Raw genomic sequence first — 19436 nt, 5'->3', positions numbered from 1 at the left:
CCGGGGTGTTCAAAGATCATGGAAGGTGGTCTGCAAGAAATGCTCAATACATGGCTGGTTTTCGTGCACGTCAGCAAGTCCTTGACAGATATTTATTTTTATTCATCCATATTTTGCCCAGTCTTTGAAGCATATTTCCCACATTACTTTGTTCTTTTGATTTTTTTTTTCATTCATTTAATTTAGATGTGTATTTTTTTTCTTCCCTTTTTTATTATTTAATTTATACATTCATTTAAACAAAAAACAAGTACAATAAAGTGTACAATAAAAAAGTACAATAAAAACCTTATATTTTTACTCACTTTGCAGTGTAATCTGTTAAATCTAGATAAAAGTGTAATCTGCCGTTTGTCCTGCAGGTGACCTCATAAATCTGTCTTCTGACGATGCACTTGGGGATTTACGATTACTCCAGAGCACTCGTAGATCTACGATGATTTTTAAGTGCTACTTAAGTTACGATGCTTTTGGGAAACAGACCGTAATATTAAGATCAGTCCTACGATCGTTTTTACGAACTACTTAGGCTTACGATGCTTTTGGGGAACGCAGCCCAGATCGATTTGTGTGTCCATGCAGCTCTTTCGCTTTCCGGAATATCTGCATTGGTTTATATGGCAATGACGTTAAGTTGATGGAGGGGTTTGCATTTGCAATAGAGATGTTGTCTTATTTAAATTTTACAACAAGGAAATGTGTATCCGCTGTGCTGGACTACTGTCTTGAGCCTGCTGCAGAACTGTAGGAGGCTGGTGTGCACAGCTTTTTTTCCACGCTATTGTGTCCGCCTTGTTTCGGCAGTGACTTTCAGCATGTTTCCTATAACAACGTCTGACGTTCCCATTTTACATGACGTGAGAAAGTCACATAAACCACGAGAAATCTGATCAGAGCGTTCAGACTGAAGCGGACTTCCTGATAAGGATGTAGCTTAAAACTGATTTTTTTACTGTTCACGTTAGCTAATTCTGATCAGATTTCAATCAGATATGAACAAAAATCGGATTTGGACTGACAGTCTGAACTATGTCGGGATAAGAAATAGAAGTAAGGATTGTCGGGTCGTCAGTCCACAACTAAGAAGCTATAGCTCGTTCGGATCTTTACCACATATTAACTTTAGTTTGTCAAAATGTCACGCTCTTTCCTGCTTACTAAGTCCTTATATGTTTTATCAGCTTCTACGTGTTTTTTCCATGGTTTAGACACCATAAATTAGTGTAAATGTGTTCAATAGTACATAAACAGTGCAATCCATGCTGTTGTTTACATCCGAGTATCTCCAATATGGCCGCGCATCCGGGTAACTGGCCAAACCATGACGTAGGTGCAAAGACTCTATACACAGGTCTCAGATATGGTTAGAAAAATACATTAACATCAAAATGAAAGCTAAACACATTTTAACGACATTTCCTCAAACTTAATCCACCAAAATGACGTGGACAATTTTCTTTTTTAAACACACGTTAATAAAACTCCAAAAATACATTGAATCTGTTGACAGAAAAACACATTCATAAACTTGTTCTGGTTTTTTGGCACTTCCATAATTAATATAAACTCAAAACTTCACTCAATACAGCATATTTTCACTCTTTAATGTAGAGACATACCCGACTGACTCTCTCCAGTCACAGGCTGTTCTGACTGAGCGAGCGCGCGACCGGTCCAATACAAATGACGTCACTCACAGAACAAATTCAAAATAATATTTATAAACAAAAATATATATATTTCCCTCTGTCGTGCACAACAAAATAAGTAAAAGAATACAAACAAAGTATATGCTTTTGTTTAAAGCATATAATTAATTGTTTCAGAATTGTTTTTACCAACTCAATATTAAAGCAGGGCTCAGTAGTTTCAGGATTTCTTCACTGTATTCTCGCTTTTTGCTCGCAGGTTTCTCTCTAGAGCTCCCCCCACAGCTTCGGAATAGATATTTGACAACACTGTTGTAAAAACTCGTTGGCGATTCTCAGACACCAGAGGCTAGTAGATCAACGACATCAAAGCAGATGTGACATTCTTTAAAACGTCTTCTTCATTCGGGTTCGAACAGCGTGAGGGAGTGCAATAATGACAGAATTTTAGCAGATTTCTTTTGGCCGTAAAGCAATTATTTACATCGCGAGACCTGATATCACGCGATACTTCCTGACGCGGCGGCCGGCGGCTCGCCACCTCAAAGTTGCAAGTGCGGATTTTCCGCTCACGGGCACCAGGGGGGTGCGAAACGACCACCATTCAACCCGAAATAAGTAATATAACCATTCCAATGACTCCGAAGCTGTTCAGTTAAGGTAAAAAAGTTACTTAGTTCACCTTTAAAGGAGAACTCGGCAACTCTAGCGAACTCTAGTCACTTCTTCGCTGATTTTTCCTTTTGTTGTCGCATGTTTTCCCCACGAGCTCCCCCTACAGCTGTGGGGGGGCGTATATTTCACAACACGGTCGTAAAAAACTCACTTGCGGCGACCTCCTCTCCCTCGCTACCGCTGCTCATGTGCGTTTGTTTTGATCGGAGCAAGCCAACTGTATCGTGTGGAGCTATGTCTACCGAGGTGGGTCATCTGGTAATACATCATACATGCGTGTGTGTTTATGTCGAATTGCCGTAAAGCAATTCGTGTTTCGCGCTCGTTCTCGTTCTCGCTTCTCACTGCCGGGACGGTAGTCCCCAAGTTGCAAGGTTGGTTTTCCGCCTGGGAACGCTGGGGGGAGCGGGGAAAGTCACCAATATCACCAGAACAGGTTGTTTAACCATCCAAATGAATTCTAGACAGTTTTATTAAGTTAAAAAAGTTCTAAGTTCTCCTTTAAAACACAGCCTACACAAAAGTTCACTGTAACAGTAAAAAAATTTAATAAAATCTTTCAACACTACAAATGTGACCCTGGATCACAAATCCAGTCACAAGTCGCACGGGTATATTTGTGGCAATAGCCAACAATACATTGTATGGGTCAAAATGATAGATTTTTCTTTTATGCCAAAAATCATGAGGATATTAAGTAAAGATCATGTTCCCTGAAGATATTTTGTAAATTTCCTACCGTAATTATATAAAACATTTATTTTTGTAAGTGAATGCAGCACAATCGCCAAAATAAATGAACAACTATAAAGGTGATTTTCTCAATGTTTCGATTTTTTTGCACCCTCAGATTCCAGATTTACAATAGTTGTATCTCGACCAAATATTGTCCTATCCTAACAATGTCACAGGAACACACGGGAAATCAGGTAGATCCAAATGCAGCATATTTATTATTAGGGCAATCCAATTCATAGTCATCCAGGCAGGGTTCAAAGTCCATTTTAGCAATCCAAACACAAGAAACAAAACAAGAAACAGGCTAGAACACAGACCAGGGGCCTGTACCATGAAGGTAGCTGAACAAACTCGAGGTTACAGGATTAGTTTTGAGTTGACAAAACCAAACCGATGTAATCAGGCTTTATTGGTACCATGATGCAGCTCATCAACTTTCTGTGTCAACTCAGGCTTTGATCCTTCAGCTATGATTACTCCACGCGCGCGTGCACATAAAAGAGTGACATCGACACTGAACAACCAATCGCGGGTAGAGCGAGAGCGATATATTTTTCTGCGGAGGAGCAAGAGATAATCATTCAGAATAACGATGAATTTAAATATGTATTTCAAGCTCGAAACAATATGGTCTCTGCTGCCAAAGCAAGAGAAGACTGTTGGAGAAAGATTGCTGATTGTTAATGTGTAAGTTAAACAAATACGTTCTATATTTATGTAAAATTATGTATGTATGTGTAGCCTATATGTGTAATATAGCCTATAGCCTATTTTAATAATACATAAAAAATTATACATGCACATTTTTTATATATTATAAAAATAGGCTATAGGCTATATTACACATATAGGCTACACATACATATATACATAATTTTACATAAATATAGAACGTATTTGTACTACTAAGAAAGCTAGGGAATCCTATCATAAGATTAACAGAATAATAATAAAGATTTAAAATAATTCTTAACATGTATTATATTGTATAGTACATTTGTGCAATTTGCTTTAAAAAAAAAAAATGTGTTCATGTGATGTCACCCTATCAATATATCTTACCGGCAAATTTATAAAAGCCCTCTTTTATGGACATGGCCGATAAATGTCCGGGGAACACTATTAATGAAACTATTCATGTACTCCTGCAGAGCGAGGACCACCTTACGAATGGTTCGTCAAACCGTGTTTTCCCCGAGCTTCTGTGCGTCACCCACCGTACAAGAATGTACCACTTGCAAAAAAACGCAACGCAATACCATTTGCGGTACAGTAAGTGCATGAATTCGACGTGTTAAATTCTTTATGTGCGGCTCAAGAAGTTCGCAAAGATAAGACATTCCTTCCGCGGAAAATCTGTATCTTTCATACAAGTAACTATCAGGAAAGGCAAGGGGATTTTGTCTGGCTAAAAACTCTTTCTCTACGAAGTGCTCGTCAAACAATTTGCGCTGAGATGTCCACAGGATTTGGAAGAAAAGGTGAAGTCATTGTAACAGACACTGGGAATAAGTTACGTCACCATATGTTTCTTTGCTCTCAGCTGATTGGTCAAACTTCAGTCTGAGATCTTGAATCCAGAACATAACCTGTCCCGGAGCAGGTTAGCCGTGCAGCGTAAGATACCATGGCAACGAACACCGATTAAAGCCAAGCTACTTTCATAGTACCTAAAACCCAGGGTTGGCGGAAACTAAACTGAAACATAGCTGGCTAGCCACCTAAACCGGCTTCATGGTACAGGCCCCAGAAGTGTAGTGACAAATAACAACGACTCCGTGACATGGACTGAAACAGACAAGGGTATTTATTAGGGCTGTCCCCGACTATGGATTTTCATAGTCGAATCAGAATCGTCATGTCTTGCCTATAGTCGACTAATAGTCGAATCATAGGGGTGGGGCTGGGGGCGGGGCTTTAACGTTTCAAAGCCGCGATGTACAGAAAATCACACAAAGATATATTAGAAAATGTATAAAAACATTTTTGATCAATAAAACTAAGAAATAACATAAATAACTCCAGAAAGGCCACACTGCAGATTTGCATTTCACATGCAAATCAAATTAAATCGGCTAAATTACCTGTGCGAGCAGGCCAGCCTACAGCACAACATTGATGCACCGAAGAAATAAACAATTAATTTACTAAATTAAATTAGAACAGAATATTCCTTTCTAATAAATAAAAATACAAAACGAAATAAATCAGAATCAAGTCACAGGATGAGCAGCAAATGTGTGCAAAATGCCTAAAGTGCAGGGGAACATATTCAAAACACAAGCCACAAATAGTTAGATTAGATAACCCTGACAGATTAATAAATAAAATAAAAATAAAGAAATTATTAAAATAACGATAGTAGCCAGAATTTTCAACTTTGTCTTTTTAACTGCAGAAACAACAATAAATGCTAAACTGGAGAGGCAGTCTTTTTAGCTAAAAATGTTCACAGCATCCAAAAATAAAATTAGAACCGGCTGAAAAGTTTTTAAATCACTTGTACCTGATCGAGAGAACAAATCCTGAAAGTATTTCACTCTGTCTGTCCGTTGGAGTCTTTTCAAATTGTGCGCGCGGATAAAATACATTCTAACGTGAAACCCAGTCTATGCGTGAAACATGTTAACGTTGGCCGGCAGAAGTGCGATCATGGTTTTCCTGATGCTAAATCCAGCCTTGGAGAATATCCTTTCTGATGGTGTACATCCACACTTTAGATTTTCTTATCCCAGACATTGTTAAAGATTTAAATCCTTGCCGCGAAGACGCTCCTCTGTCGGTCACGGATTGAAAGTGAAACTTAAATCTGTCACGGGGTGTTTGGGTTTATTCACGCACGTTAAAAAATATTTATTAAAAGCTTCTTTCTTTGCACATTTTTTTATACAGCATTATCATAATAGGCTGAATATTAACATATTGACATAAAAGCTAGTTCTATGTGAAATCAGACATTGACCGCCCTCATATAGCCAAAGTCGCATGATCCTCGTTTCATAACACCTCTGCGAAGATTCGACCGTGAGATCGGTAGTCGAATCAGGCTCCTCCTATCGAAGCATCGAATCTTCGACTATTCGGGGTCACCCCTAGTATTTATACACAGAACTAAACAATGTAATGGGAAACAGCTGCGTGCAATGATGAGTGTTGAGAACAGACAAAGGATTGTGGGAAATGCAGTTCCAGAATGAATGGTGACAGTAAGGGAGAGAGACCTCTAGTGGACACCCGGGGAAACACAAACCAGACACTGTGACATAACCCCCCCTCTACGGAACGGCTACCAGACGCTCCAAGATCCACAAAAAACAAACAAAACAAGAGTCCAGGAGGGAGGTGGAACAGTGGAGGATCAGGGGAGGGATGGGGGGCCAGGTCCATGGAGGGGAACAGAAACAGGGGGTGATGGCTTAGCCAGCGGTCAGGGCAAAGCAGACGACCCATCGGTCGTCAGGAACAGACACCGGCTCAGGAACAGACACCGGCTCAGGCTCAGGAACAGACACCGGCTCGGCGGCGGCCATCTTGTCCGGAGGCACAGGTTCGACGGCGGCCATCTTGTCCGGAAACACTGGCTCGGCAGACGTGACCTGAACAGTCTCTGGATCGGCAGACGTGACCTGAACAGTCTCTGGATCGGCAGACGTGACCTGAACAGTCTCTGGATCGGCAGACGTGACCTGAACAGTCTCTGGATCGGCAGAACTCCTGTGTCTTCTCCATGCATGCAATACTGCCAATGCATAAAAAAGGAAGACAGCCCTCTTGGCCGTGGCAGGACTGATGGTGGGCAGCTCCGGGACGATCTCCGGGATGACAGCGGGCTGCACGGGGACGACCTCCGGAACGACAGCGGGCTGCACGGGGGCGGCCTCCGGAACGACAGCGGGCTGCACGGGGACGGCCTCCGGGACAACAGCGGGCTGCACGGGCACGGCCTCCGGGACAACAGCGGGCTGCACGGGGACTGTCACCGGGACAACAGCGGGCTGCACGGGGACGGCCACTGGGACAACAGCAGGCTGCACGGGGACGGCCACCGGGATGGTCTCTGGTTCACTGGGGAGGCAGGAAGTCTTCCTCCTCCTCCGCCGTTTTTTATGGTGAGGTGCAGGCTCCGGGCTGGACAGGACCAGCGTCGAAGGGTGCTCTGGGCTGAGCATCACCGGCCCATGGTCGGAGAAAGACCGAAGTGGAGAGTGGTTCCGGGGCTCACCTCTAGGACCTCCTCTCCTGCGGCCTCCACGAGTCCCTGAAAACTTGGCCAGACGGGTTCCCCTAAAAGATTCTCTGTCATCGGTGGAAGGGTGCTCAGGGGAATTGACCGCCATGGCCTCCTCAGTCTGGCGGGCCCACAATGCAAGGCACTGAAAAATTTTCATACAGGGGGGAATCTCTTCAACCTGCGAATTCCCCCTCTGCTGCCTCCTCTCCCTTTCGGCGGTTGGGGAAGATCCACGAAAGTCCATATTGCTGGATCTATTTGTTGTCGGAGTTGTTCTGTCACAGGAACACACGGGAAAACAGGTAGATCCAAATGCAGCATATTTATTATTAGGGCAATCCAATTCATAGTCATCCAGGCAGGGTTCAAAGTCCATTTTAGCAATCCAAACACAAGAAACAAAACAAGAAACAGGCTAAAAACACAAACCAGAAGTGTAGTGACAAATAACAACAACTCCGTGACATGGACTGAAACAGACAGGGTATTTATACACAGAACTAAACAATGTAATGGGAAACAGCTGCGTGCAATGATGAGTGATGAGAACAGACAAAGGATCGTGGGAAATGCAGTTCCAGAATGAATGGTGACAGTAAGGGAGAGAGACCTCTAGTGGACACCCGGGGAAACACAAACCAGACACTGTGACAAACAAACCATACATCAATTGAAAGCTTATTTATTCAGCATTCAAATGATGTGTAAATCTCAATTTCAACCATCTTAAAATCAAGAAAACAACTCTACTTTTCAGTATGTTTAACATTTTACAGCTTTTATTATTTTCTAACTAAAGCAAATGACTCTTGTACAATCAGGAAACAATATAGTAAATTGATAAATAAGTAAATTACATGAATATGTCTTAGGCCCCGTTTACACGAAGGGAAGACGCAGATATTTCCCTGCGGTTTGGCCTCTCATTTACACGAAAGCCCACATTACACGTTTACACGTTTTTATCACAGAAAACGTATTTGTATCTGAGAGTGCAAACAAATCTAAACATTGACTGACAAAAATCGCCTTTAAAGTTGACGTTGGTAGGTTTATGTACTATATCCCAGCCACTGCACTAGTCATTATTATTAATCGATTATTAACCGACGGAGATGTATGTGTGTTTTCCAAGCATTAATGGTAAGGAACGACCCTTATTATACTTAAGAGTGGCACATATGAGGTGTTTCTGGGTGTTTCTCCCTCATATCTGCTTCGAGATCTTGATTGTGGGTTGATTGTTTCCATTGCAGTTTTGCGAAATATTTCTTTTTCGAATCGCATGAAAAACCACCTCATGTGAGCATAAAAACATTTTTGCGATAAATGGGAGCTTTTGTGAAATTGACGTGTTTCCATTGGGCGTATTTTCAACTTTCAATTTCAATTTGCGCAATTAAAATGCCGCCATTGTATGATTTGTTTTCCCTTACACACACATTTGAGAAACCCTTTTATAAAAAAAAATAAAAAAAGTCCACCAACACTTGGTTTGTGTATGTGTGTATCATTTCAGACCCAAATACAAATAATGAAATTCACTTTTCATTTAAAAAAGAAAACGACAGTTATACATTTAGTACTCTTAGTAGCAGCTTAGCCGTGTAGCGTAAGTTACCATGGTGATGAACACAACTAAAACCAATCCACTTTCCTGAGCCCTAAAACGTCAGAGCTCAAAATAATCTCGAACTTTACCTGTTAGCAACTGAAACCGGCTTTGTGCAACAGGCCACAGGACGTTTTTGTTGTTGTTGTTTTATTTTTTATTTTTATATAACACTTTCAAATGTACTACTGTACACCCAAATCACTTTACAATCATATCTCGTATCTCTCCTCATCCACCACCAGTGTGCAGCACCACTTGGATGATGCGACGGCAGGCACAGTACAGCAGCGCCAATGCGCTCACCACACACCAGCTATAGGTGGAGAGGAGAGCGAGTGATAGAGCCAATTCAGTGGATGTGGATTATTAGGACGCCATGATTGGCAAGGACCAATGGGTGGAATGGTTACACCCCTACAGGTTACACCCCTACTCTTTACGAGAAGTCAAGTCAAGTCAAGTTTATTTGTATAGCGCTTTTCACAATACAGATTGTATCAAAGCAGCTTCACAGTATTAAATTAAAATAATACAACAAAGTTTGTTTCAAGAGGAATTTATTGATTGATGAAATTAAATTAAATATCCCCAAAATATCCCCAACTGAGCAAGCCAAAGGCAACAGTGGCAAGGAACCGAAAAACTCCATCAAGTGACCTAATGGTGTCCTAAAACTCCATCAGGTGACCTAATGGAGAAAAAAAACCTTGGGAGAACCCAGGCTCAGTCGGGGGCCAGTTCTCCTCTGGCATTTATGAGCTAGAGGCCGGATTGTAGTTTGAACTGTAGGATTATATGAATGCCTGGCTGAAGAGATGCGACTTTAATCTAGTTTTAAACTGGGAGAGCGAGTCTGAGCAACGAACAGTATCAGGAAGACTATTCCAGAGTTTTGAATTTAGTGATCTTAAAGAGCGCGATGGATTATAGGGTGATAGAAGATCTGTTAAATAGACTGGAGCTAAGCCGTTTAGGGCTTTATAAGTCAGTAGCAATACCTTATAATTAATACGGAGCTTTATAGGTAACCAATGCAGTGATGATAAAATCGGTGTTATATGATCATATTTTCTTGATCTCGTAAGAACTCTAGCGGCGGCATTTTGGACTAACTGTAGCTTGTTTATTGAGGATGCAGGACAACCAGCTAATAAAGCATTACAGTAATCCAGTCTCGAGGTCATGAATGCATGAACTAACTTTTCTGCATCAGAAACTGATAGCATATCAGCATTGCTAAGCTATCAGCTTAGCAATGTTTCTAAGGTGGAAAAAGGCTGTTTTTGTAACATATGAAATATGATTTTCAAAAGACAGGTTGCAATCGAGTTTAACACCCAGGTCTTTTACTGTAGAGGATAAAGTAACAGGACATCCTATGATGTTAAAGTTGTATTGTGCAAGGTTTTGTGGGCGGTTTTTTGAACCGATAAGTATTACCTCTGTCTTGTCTGGATTTAATAAAAGAAAATTACGCGTCATCCAATCTTTTATATCTTTAACACACTCTGTCAATTTGGAAAATTTAGCGTTTTCATCCGGCCGTGATGAAATATATATTTGAGTGTCATCAGCATAACAATGGAAACTAATTCCATGTTTCCTTATAATATTTCCAAGTGGCATCATATATATTGAGAATAACAGAGGGCCTAACACAGATCCCTGCGGCACTCCATAGTTTACTGGAGTTATGATCGATTTTTCTCCATTTAAATAGACAAAATGGTAGCGGTCAGATAGGTATGATTTGAACCAGCTTAGTGCTTGTCCTTGAACACCAGTATAATTTTGTAGTCGATCTAAGAGTAATGTGTGATCTAGAGTATCGAACGCAGCACTAAGATCAAGTAAAACTAGTATTGAGATACAGCCTTGGTCAGAAGCTAAAAGTAAATCATTTGTGATTTTAACGAGTGCAGTTTCAGTGCTATGATGCGGTCTGAATCCAGACTGAAACTTTCATAGATATCATTTTGTTGCAAGAAAGAGCCCAGTTGAGCGGACACCACTTTTTCTAATATTTTCGACATAAATGGAAGATTTGAAATGGGTCTATAATTTGCTAGATTATTATGATCTAATTGTGGTTTCTTAATGAGAGGTTTTATAACTGCCAGTTTAAATGTTCTTGGAACATGACCTAAAGATAAAGACGAGTTAATAATATTGAGGAGAGGCTCTTCCACTACAGGTAACACTTCTTTCAGTAGTTTAGTTGGTATAGGATCTAATAAACATGTTGTTGTTTTAGATGAAGTGATAAGTTTATTTAACTCTTTTTGTTCTATAGTTGTAAAGCACTGTAATTGTTCTTGCGGGGTGATAATTGAAGCTGAATTATAAGGCGCGATTGAAGATTGAACGTTTACAATTGTGGTTCTGATGCTTTCTATTTTCTCAGTGAAGAAGTTCATGAAATCATTACTACTGAACTGTAACGGGATATTTTGTTTGGGTGACGTCTGTTTATTTGTTAGTCTAGCCACGGTGTTAAATAAAAACCTTGGATTGTTTTGGTTGTTTTCTATTCGTTTGCGGAGGTGCTCAGCCCTGGCCGCTTTTAGTGCCTTTTTATAACGTGACATACTGTCTTTCCACGCGATTCTAAAGACCTCTAAATTAGTTTGTTTCCATTTACGCTCTAAAATATGGGTTTCTCTCTTGTATTGTTATACCATGGTGCTTTATTTTTCTCTCTGACCTTTTTTAATTTAATAGGTGCAACCACATCCAATGTTCTAGAGAGAATGGTGCTCATAGTGCTAGTTAGTTCTTCTAGTTCATCTGTTTGTTTGGGTTCAGGCAGCAGCTGAGACAGATTAGATAAGCAATTTGAGAAATTATCTATGGTGGATGGGAGGATTGTTCTGCCTGGTTGATAACGCAATGCCGCATGACATATTACAGCAGTACGTAATATGCAAGTTACCATGTAGTGGTCAGTGACATCATCACTTTGTGGAATGATATCTATATCGGTTGGATCGGTTCCATGTGATATAATTAAATCGAGTGTATGATTAAGACGATGTGTTGGTCCGGTGACGTTTTGCTTGACCCCAAATGAATTTAATAAATCTGTAAACGCAGCTCCTAACGCATCATTTGGATTATCTACGTGTATGTTAAAATCTCCAACAATTAATGTTTTATCGACATTGACTAATAGGTCTGAGAGAAAATCTGCAAACTCTTTTAGGAAATCAGCGTAAGGCCCTGGCGGTCTATATACGGTAGCCAAGGCTAGAGATAATAGGGATGTTTTTCTAACATCTAAGAGCGTAACATTTAGTACAAGTACTTCAAATGAAATAAACTTATAACCCGTTTTCTGAGTAACATTTAGAATATCTCTATAAATGGTTGCAACACCTCGCCACGACCAGTCAGACGGGGCTCATGCTTATAACAGTATCCAGGAGGAGTAGACTCATTAATACCGAAATAATCATTTGGTTTAAGCCAGGTTTAAGTAAGGCAAAGTACATCGAAGCTATTATCTGTGACTATTTCATTTACAATAACTGCCTTAGGTGTGAGTGATCTAATGTTTAGAAGACCTAGCTTTAGAAATAGTTTTTGTTTACCAATAGCAACATTTTCTGTTTTAATAACAATTAGATTTTTCCTAGATCCTGCAGTAGATTTATTATTTGATCTCACTAAACGAGGAATAGACACGGTTTCTATGCAATGTTCTACACTAGTATTTATATCAGTTAAATTGGTGCAGCAGAGACTTTGATTTGGACTTTTGGTTACTAGTCAAAGGGTATTTAACATTTTGGAGATGTTATCTGACAGAAGATCCGCTCCGAATCTGCTTGGGTGTAAGCCATCAGCACGGAAAAGCCTAGGACGCTCCCAAAACAGATTCCAATTATTTACAAAGAGCAGTTTCTGCTCATTGCACCATGACATTAACCATTCATTTAGCGCAAATAATCTGCTGAACTTTTCATGCCCTAATCGGTACGTGGGAAGCGGTCCTGACACAATGATCGTTGTTTCAGGCGATGTGCTGTGTACCGTATCGATTAGATTCCTGAAGTCTTTCTTCAGAATCTCCGCCTGGCGCAGCCTTATGTCGTTCACTCCCGCGTGCAGGACCACAGTTCCGACGCGCTCGTCACCGTTCAGGATCTCGGGAACGCGAGCAGCGATTTCAGAAACACGAGCACCAGGAAAGCAGTGACTGTGCACCTTACTTTTACCTAACGTAGCGTGTACGTGCCGAACGATGGAATCGCCGATGATCACAGCATCGCGTTCTGTTTCGCGTAGAGGGGAGAAGCGGTTTTGTGTGGATAACTCGAAAACCGGGAGGGTCGGAGAAAGTCTTGGTCTAAACCTGACTCGCGTCTTCCGCTGCGGAACCACCCAGGCTTCGTGGTGGCGTGTTGGAGCCGGAGTGAACGAGACCATGGCTGATTGCGACCGATGCTGAGGAACGCACGGAGTAGACGCGGTCGGAGTCAGCGGGTTAGTAACGTTAAACACTGATTTGTGTGCATCGGCGCGTGATGTTTCAAGAGCCAAACACCGGTCTCTCAGCTCGGCCTGTCTCAATAAAAGGTCGTGGATCTGTTTCTCAACAGCTTCCAGCTCAGACTGCAGTGCGTGCAGCTCAAATGTGTCCTCACCTGCACCAAAAGGTAGACTACTTACATCTGATATATTCACCATTTTAACAGATGGACAGTGAGTTAGCAACGAAGCTACCAGTGATGCTATCAATATTAATACTAATTTATGACTGAAGTCTTGGATATAATCCGTTTATTTTATTTTATTTTTTATTTTATTTTTTAGTGTAGAGTAGACGCACGATAGGCGAAAAAAATTTTTTTGTTTGTAAGTGAGTGTGGAGAAGCCGTGATCCACGGGCGTACCTTTAAGAGTATCCAGCGTTGGATCACTATTAGGCTTGAGACGCGTCTGCTCAACAGTCCGCGTTGTAACTATGAGGTTTTTTAGGTTTTTTAGTGGTAGAGGTGTAGAGTAGACGCACGATAGGCGAACAAAAAATAAATAAAAAGTTTGTTTGTAAGTGAGTGTGGAGAAGACGCGTTCAGCCGTGATCCACGGACGTACCTTTAAGAGTATCCAGCGTTGGATCACTAATAGGCTTGAGACGCGTCTGCTCAACAGTCCGCGTTGTAACTATGAGGTTTGAGCAGTAGTGCTTCTCAGTGAGGAAAAGTAGAAAATGTTCGTTGTAAGCGAGTTTAAAGAGAAAAATCAAGAATTATAAATCAAATCGATAGAGCTCCAAAAACAACAACGCATTCAGACGCGACGCATGATAATAACAGGACAAGACATTACTCACCGTGTTTGTTGAGTGATTCTTACTCACCTGAGCTTTTATAAACTCAAAGGCGCGAGAGAAAATAAATAAATAAAAATAGCTGAGCGCACGGGTGGCGCGTTAACAGGCTAGCGAATTACTAGCGTGTTGTGCTAGTAGTAACGGAAGCTATGTCAGGTTAATCTGAGATGTTGGGTAAGCTGTATTTAGTTTTAGTATAAGCAACTAGAAATTGTAGTAAATGATGGTTCAAAACAAGGAAATACGAGGCTTACAGAAGACGGAGCTTACAGCACCGAAGCAAACACACTCACAGCAGGCAGCGAGGCAGACAGGAGCAATCGATCGATCAAACAGTGCATCGTAAGAAGACAGATTTATGAGGACACCTGCAGGACCTCAGGTGTCCTCATGAAGAAGAAGTGCCATGGGATTTTTTAATGACCACAAAGAGTCAAGACATCGGTTTAACGTCTCATCTGAAGGACAGTGCTTGTTACAGTATAGTGTCCCCATCACTCTACTGGGGCCTTAGGACCCACACAGACCACAGGGTGAGCGCCCCCTGCTGGCCTCACTCACACCTCTTCCAGCAGCAACCTGGTTTTCCCAGGAGTCTCATATCTAGGTACTAACAACGCATTCTCATCCTTGGGCGTCATAATACTGACGCTTTTGACATTTCGTCTACATCGAACGCACATGCCACCCTTTAGCGTCAATATGAGACGCACAGAGCTTTGTTCGGTTATGGGTAGGTTTAGGTCTAGTGTAGGGATAGGGTTAGACCGCTAGGAGGTGCCTTCTGGCCCATTTCTATCTGCGTCTCATATTGACGCTAAAGGGTGCCATGTGTGTTCGATGTAGACGAAATGTCAAAAGCGTCAATATATGACGCCCTAGGATGAGAACGGGCTGGTACTAACCAGGCTCAGCCCTGCTTAGCTTCAGTGGGCAACCAGTCTTGGGCTACAGGGTGATATGGCTGTTTTACTAGAGACAATGACAGCTAAATGACAAGTCAGAAAGTTACAACTCAAAAACAACTTCCACAAAACTATTTCACTATACGTTTGCTTGAATCTCAGTTTATTTAAATTATTGGATCTGTAGAAACCTTTTAGTCACAAAATCACACATTGTCAGTGAAATGGTGTTTTTATTTGTTATTATGGTACAGAGTTATTTTACAGTTGTACATTATTGTATATGCATCTGTTTATGTAATAACAGGCTTTATGTATCTAAACAAACAAAAGCAAAAAAAAAACCAAAACAAAAAAAACGGATCAAATTCAGAGAATTGTTTCATATATTAAAGGTATAGTGGAGAATTTTTCCGAATTTTAGAAAAGAACCACCCTCTCCACTTGCTACCTGCTCCTAAGAGGGAACGCCTATTAAACGTGTGCAAGAGAGCATGCACGAGCCCAGTTCTCCTCTACAATTTTTGCTGACGAGCACGTACGACGGCCTTACGTAAACATATCACCAGAATGATTGACAATTAGGAGGACCAATAGTCTTGATGATCCACCAGGAAAAAGAAAATCCTCCACTATACCTTTAACTAATAACTGGTTGTTGTTGTTTTTCTACATTTCTTTCCGGTTTCTTTTAATTTTGGGATTTCTTTGTATAAGTGTTCCATCAAAATAATTTTCTTTCTTGTTCACCAACATATAAAACACAAATCTTGTGGCATTTTACAGCAAAACCAGTTTATTAGTTAACTAATTACATATTTACTTTATGTGAATCTAACAAAACATTTGCTCACTGTGACACAGAACAATGCTTTCTAATATGATTCACTAGATTACTTGATCGGGTGAAACTCTTCTCACACTGAGTACAGTGATACGGCTTCTCTCTAGTATGAACTCGCTCGTGTGATTTCAGGGTTCCAGACAGAGTGAAACTCTTGTCACAATATGAGCACTTGTAAGGTTTTTCTCCAGTATGAATTCTTTGGTGCCGTTTCAGTTGACTAGATGTAGTAAAACTCTTCCCACAGTCACAACACATATAATCTCTCACTTCATTATGTGTTTTCTGGTGCAGTTAAAAACTGTCCAGCCGTGAAAAACTCTTTCCACAGAGAGAACACACATAAGGCCTCTCGTCTGAATGAACTTTCAGGTGTGTTTTTAGTTGTGATGAAGAAATAAAATCTTTACCACACTGACCACAGTTAAATGGTTTTTCTACAGAGTGAATGAGCAGATGATACCTGAGACCTTTTGGATCTCTGAAACTCTTTCCACACTGAGTGCATGTATACGGTTTCTCTCCAGTGTGAATTCTCATGTGTCTGTTAAGGTCTCCTTTCCGTGTCAAACTCTTTCCACACTGAGTGCATGTATACGGTTTCTCTCCTGTGTGAATTCTCATGTGTGTCTTAAGGTTTCCTTTCTCTGTGAAACTCTTTCCACACTGAGTGCAGGTGTGTGTCTTTTTGGCTTTTGTTCTTTGAATTGTAAAGTTACGATTTTCCTCCTCCACTTCATTCAGTTCTGGTCTTTGCTCTTTCACTCTCACCTGGTCTAAAATACACATCAAGTTAGAATCAGTTCAAGTGAACCCTTATTTAATAGCAGAAAGAAACAGAGAGCAGATCTTTCACTGTTCTGTCATTCACTTTTTAATATGAATCGATGTTAGATGAATAAATACTTGTCAGTGGTCACTTTCATGTATGTATATATGTATGTATGTATGTATGTATGTAGGTATATACACACACACACACACACACACACACACACATATATATATATATATATATATATATATATATGTATGTGTGTGTGTGTGTGTGTGTGTGTGTGTGTGTGTATGTATATGTGCATAGATGCAGATAACAAAATAATAATAACATAAAAATTGTTCACTGAAGGAATGTAAGAATTAAAGGGGTAGGAGTACTCATCCCAAGTCGTCATATACTGACGCTTTTGACATTTCGTCTACATCAAACGCACATGGCACCCTTTAGCGTCAATATGAGACGCAGATAGATATGGGCCAGAAGGTGCCTCCTAGCGGTCTAACCCTAACCCTACCCCAGACCTAAACCTACCCATAACCGAACAAAGCTCTGTGCGTCTCATAATGACGCTAAAGGGTGCCATGTGCGTTTGATGTAGACGAAATGTCAAAAGCGTCAGTATATGACGCCCTAGGACAGGGAACGGCAACTGGCGGCCCGCGGGCCAAAACTGGCCCGCCAGCAATATTTTCTGGCCCGCCGGATTATTTTGGTAGTCCTAAATGCTTCACAAAACTCTTCCACTACTTGAGAAAAGCCGTAGTCGCGCGGTGATTTCACCGCCACATACTGTGTGAAACACCCATAGGGAATCATGCGGCGCGGGATTACATTTTAAAGTATAACTGTGCGTTCATACCGGACGCGAATAGCGCGGCAAATTCGCGCCTGCCGCGTCTAGTTATACGCTTGACCACTTTGTGTCCATTCGCGCGTCAAAAGACGTTAGCGGTCAGAACTCTGGTGTAGGCTACTGTGGACGGAGCGGGCGGTCTGACTGACAATAGCCCACTCGCACTCCCGACATCTTTTGACAGCGTATCCGCACTTAATTCTGACCACCTGTACACCTCTGAGGAGCTGTTTGGTACTGAAACCATTGTCAGTCAACAACATTCTTTTTTTGCAAGGATGTTTGAAATAGTTCGGCAGAAAATAGCCTACTTCATTTCGTCAGTAGGGCAATATGATTTTCGTTTATGTTGCTTAGAAATTTGAGTGATAGGCTTTGTCCTATTTAATTTATGTTATTTATATTTCTTTTTTTTCTTTTTTTTCTGTGGCATTTTTTTTTTTCTCTGCTGACAGTACAATGTTAAAATAGTAGGGCTGTCCCCGACTATGGATTTTCATAGTCGAATCAGAATCGTCATGTCTTGCCTATAGTCGACTAATAGTCGAATCATGTGTATGGGGGTGGGGCTGGGGGCGGGGCTTTAACGTTTCAAAGCCGCGATGTACAGAAAATCACACAAAGATATAGAAGAAAATGTATAAAAACATTTTTGATCAATAAAACTAAGAAATAACATAAATAACTCCAGAAAGGCCACACTGCAGATTTGCATTTCACATGCAAATCAAATTAAATCGGCTAAATTACCTGTGCGAGCAGGCCAGCCTACAGCACAACATCGATGCACCGAAAAAATAAACAATTAATTTACTAAATTAAATTAGAACAGAATATTCCTTTCTAATAAATAAAAATACAAAACGAAATAAATCAGAATCAAGTCACAGGATGAGGAGCAAATGTGTGCAAAATGCCTAAAGTGCAGGGGAACATATATTCAAAACACAAGCCACAAATAGTTAGATTAGATAACCCTGACAGATTAATAAATAAAATAAAAATAAATAAATTATTAAAATAACGATAGTAGCCAGAATTTTCAACTTTGTCTTTTTAAGTGTGGCAGTCTTTTTAGCTAAAAATGTTCACAGCATCCAAAAATAAAATTAAAACCGGCTGAAAAGTTTTGAAATCACTTGTACCTGATCGAGAGAACAAATCCTGAAAGTCTTTCACTCTGTCTGTCCGTTGGAGTCTTTTCAAATTGTGCGCGCGGATAAAATACATTCTAACGTGAAACCCAGTCTATGCGTGAAACATGTTAACGTTGGCCGGCAGAAGTGCGATCATGGTTTTCCTGATGCTAAAATCCAGCCTTGGAGAATATCCTTTCTGATGGTGTACATCCACACTTTAGATTTTCTTATCCCAGACATTGTTAAAGATTTAAATCCTTGCCGCCAAGACGCTCCTCTGTCGGTCACGGATTGAAAGTGAAACTTAAATCTGTCACGGGGTGTTTGGATTTATTCACGCACGTTAAAAAATATTTATTAAAAGCTTCTTTCTTTGCACATTTTTATATAGGCCTACAGCATTATCATAATAGGCTGAATATTAACGTATATTGACATAAAAGCTAGCTCTATGTGAAATCAGACATTGAGCGCCCTCATATAGCCAAAGTGGCATGATCCTCGTTTCATAACACCTCTGCGAAGATTCGACCGTGAGATCGGTAGTCGAATCAGGCTCCTCCTATCGAAGCATCGAATCTTCGACTATTCGGGGTCACCCCTATAAAATAGCCTACTATTTATATTGACACGAACACAATTTTTGTATAGCATTTATAATTATTATAGGC

The 19436-nt window shown here is 40.7% G+C and overlaps 1 protein-coding gene across 1 annotated transcript; it reads right to left on the bottom strand.

Annotated features, from left to right (window-relative positions):
* Positions 1–6478: 6478 nt before the first annotated feature.
* On the bottom strand, positions 6479–7537 carry LOC309505868 (uncharacterized protein; the record flags this gene model as incomplete). The annotated part of the gene is made up of 2 exons (XM_082179331.1): positions 6479–7024; positions 7103–7537. 2 exons carry the CDS (start codon positions 7535–7537, stop codon positions 6479–6481), a joined length of 981 nt encoding a protein of 326 aa, XP_082035457.1.
* Between the last annotated feature and the right edge of the window lie 11899 nt (positions 7538–19436).

This window comes from Leuciscus leuciscus, assembly GCF_965113295.1.
Source record: "Leuciscus leuciscus genome assembly, chromosome: 9".
NCBI lineage: Eukaryota > Metazoa > Chordata > Actinopteri > Cypriniformes > Leuciscidae > Leuciscus > Leuciscus leuciscus.
Note: the sequence above shows the minus strand (reverse complement) of the source record. Positions and strands in the feature narration are given on the sequence as shown.